Genomic DNA, 1,909 nt, shown 5'->3' with positions numbered 1-1,909 from the left:
TGGAGTACTCAAGACATGGGACAGTGATCAAAGGACAGGAGCGGGCTGTCGCCTGCTCCAAGTATGAGGAGGATGTAAAGATCAACAATCACACGGTAAGTGTGCACCTAGAACCTTTTTATCACTCGAGAGCATTTTGCTATAAATTCCATTTTTTCTTTTATTTTGTTAACTAGTCTATACTGTGGCTTTTTCCAAGAATTTTAGCTCTTCATTACGGGTTTGTGGTTTTTTCTTTTTAATTAGGAAAGATGGATAAGAGTATTAAAATGTTGACCTATGTCTCTACCACATAGATTCAGAATTTCCTTAACGTTTTGTTATATATACTTTGTGTTTGTATGCACCGTGTTTAGATGCCTTTGGGTGTATATGCATACATATCTTCTTTCTGTCACGTTTTTTTATACTTACAAGAAATTTATTTGCTAGAGCATTAGAAATTGTAGGTACAATGCTATTCACCTGTAAATACCCTACTATTATGTCTAGAAAATATTCTCTATTACATAACCACAGTAACACCATTGCTCATTGCTCTTCAGAAAATAAAATTTAATACCATCTTTAATACCACATAATCACATTTTCAATAATAAAGGTAAAACAACTTCTTATTCCTAGCTGTTAATTGTTCAAGTAAGCGTCCAGTCAGAACTTTGTTGTAATTATCCTTTGGAGGTTTCTGTCTGTTTTCGAAAATGCTTCTCCCTTTCTTGTTGAAATTGATGATTGAGGAGATCAGGCAGTGACATTGAGAGTTGTTTTCACATTCCATATTTGACTGTTTCCTCTGGTATCACATTACTTGTTTTTGTATTTTTTTATAAATAGGAATTTAGGTCTGAAACCTTGTAAGTCAGACTTTTTTTTTTTTACAATAATAGCTTTATAGTTATTTCAGAATATTCCACATTGCATCATATCAGAAAGCATATAATATTTACTTATTCTATTCTTAAAATACCTGAACTGTAATTGTTTCTATAAATTAGAAATTAACCTACCTTTCAGAGCTTTCCCTGTAATATGCATGAGTAAAGTGAGCCAATGTACAAGCAAATTGTACAAACTGGAGAGCATCGATCAAATAGGGCCAACAACTATTGAGTAACAACCAATTCCATGTAGAAGTGTAAGCTCAGGATTTCCCACGCCTCCTAAATCTTTCAGGAAAAGCCAATTCCTGTGTGTAAATGGAAATATTTTGGGGAAATAGACTGTTAGGCTATTGGAACCATGACACTTGCTTCTCATACTTGAGACCTATAACCACTTACCTAGTTAGTGTTGTTATCACTATCATCTTCCTATGAAATTATCTTTTTTAAAAGGGCTTTGATATTTTATATTCCTACTCACATTATATGAGTACCCATTTTCAGGTTCCTTATAAGCTCCTCTCTCTTTACAGCATATCTGGGGATCTTACTGGAAAGAAGGCCGATGGGGATACAAATGTTGTCATTCTTTTGTGAAGTATTCTTATTGTACTGGAGAAGCTGGGAAGGAGATTGCCGTAAGTACTTACCACTTAGTGCTTGCAGTACCCTTAAATTCAGATTTTAACTTTGATGATTGATAAATGTGACACAGGTAAAATGAAACATTTTCTCACATATTGCACAGAATTCAGAGGAATGTATACCAGGCGATGCAGCTGGAGAAGAGTCCATGAAGAAACCTCAAACTCTCATGGAGGTGAACTTAAAATCATTTGTCCTGGAGGGAAGATTTTAAAATTTGCACTAGAGGTTTGTTTTCACATTAATCACACTCTATTTTAATTCTGTCTCTCAGATGCATCAAGAAAAACTGAAAGAGGAGAAAAAGAAGAAAAAGAAGAAGAAGCATCGAAAGAGCAATTCAGATAGTGATAGTGAAGAAAAACATGAAAAACTGAAAAAGG

The 1,909-nt window shown here is 34.3% G+C and overlaps 1 protein-coding gene across 1 annotated transcript in view; it reads left to right on the top strand.

Annotated features, from left to right (window-relative positions):
- SLU7 (SLU7 splicing factor homolog (S. cerevisiae)) overlaps positions 1-1,909 on the top strand; it is a 9,580-nt gene that overhangs the window by 6,849 nt on the left and 822 nt on the right. The window contains exons 11-14 of the mRNA XM_006897051.1: positions 6-95; positions 1,415-1,519; positions 1,630-1,701; positions 1,801-1,906. Coding sequence (XP_006897113.1) covers positions 6-95; positions 1,415-1,519; positions 1,630-1,701; positions 1,801-1,906 — 373 coding nt within the window. The remainder of the gene's footprint in view (positions 1-5; positions 96-1,414; positions 1,520-1,629; positions 1,702-1,800; positions 1,907-1,909) is intronic.

This window comes from Elephantulus edwardii, unplaced genomic scaffold (assembly GCF_000299155.1).
Source record: "Elephantulus edwardii isolate Elephantulus edwardi_28Jun2011 unplaced genomic scaffold, EleEdw1.0 scaffold00197, whole genome shotgun sequence".
Classification (NCBI taxonomy): domain Eukaryota; kingdom Metazoa; phylum Chordata; class Mammalia; order Macroscelidea; family Macroscelididae; genus Elephantulus; species Elephantulus edwardii.
The sequence above is the reverse complement of the archived record's forward strand: the minus strand, read 5'-3'. Positions and strand labels throughout refer to the sequence as shown.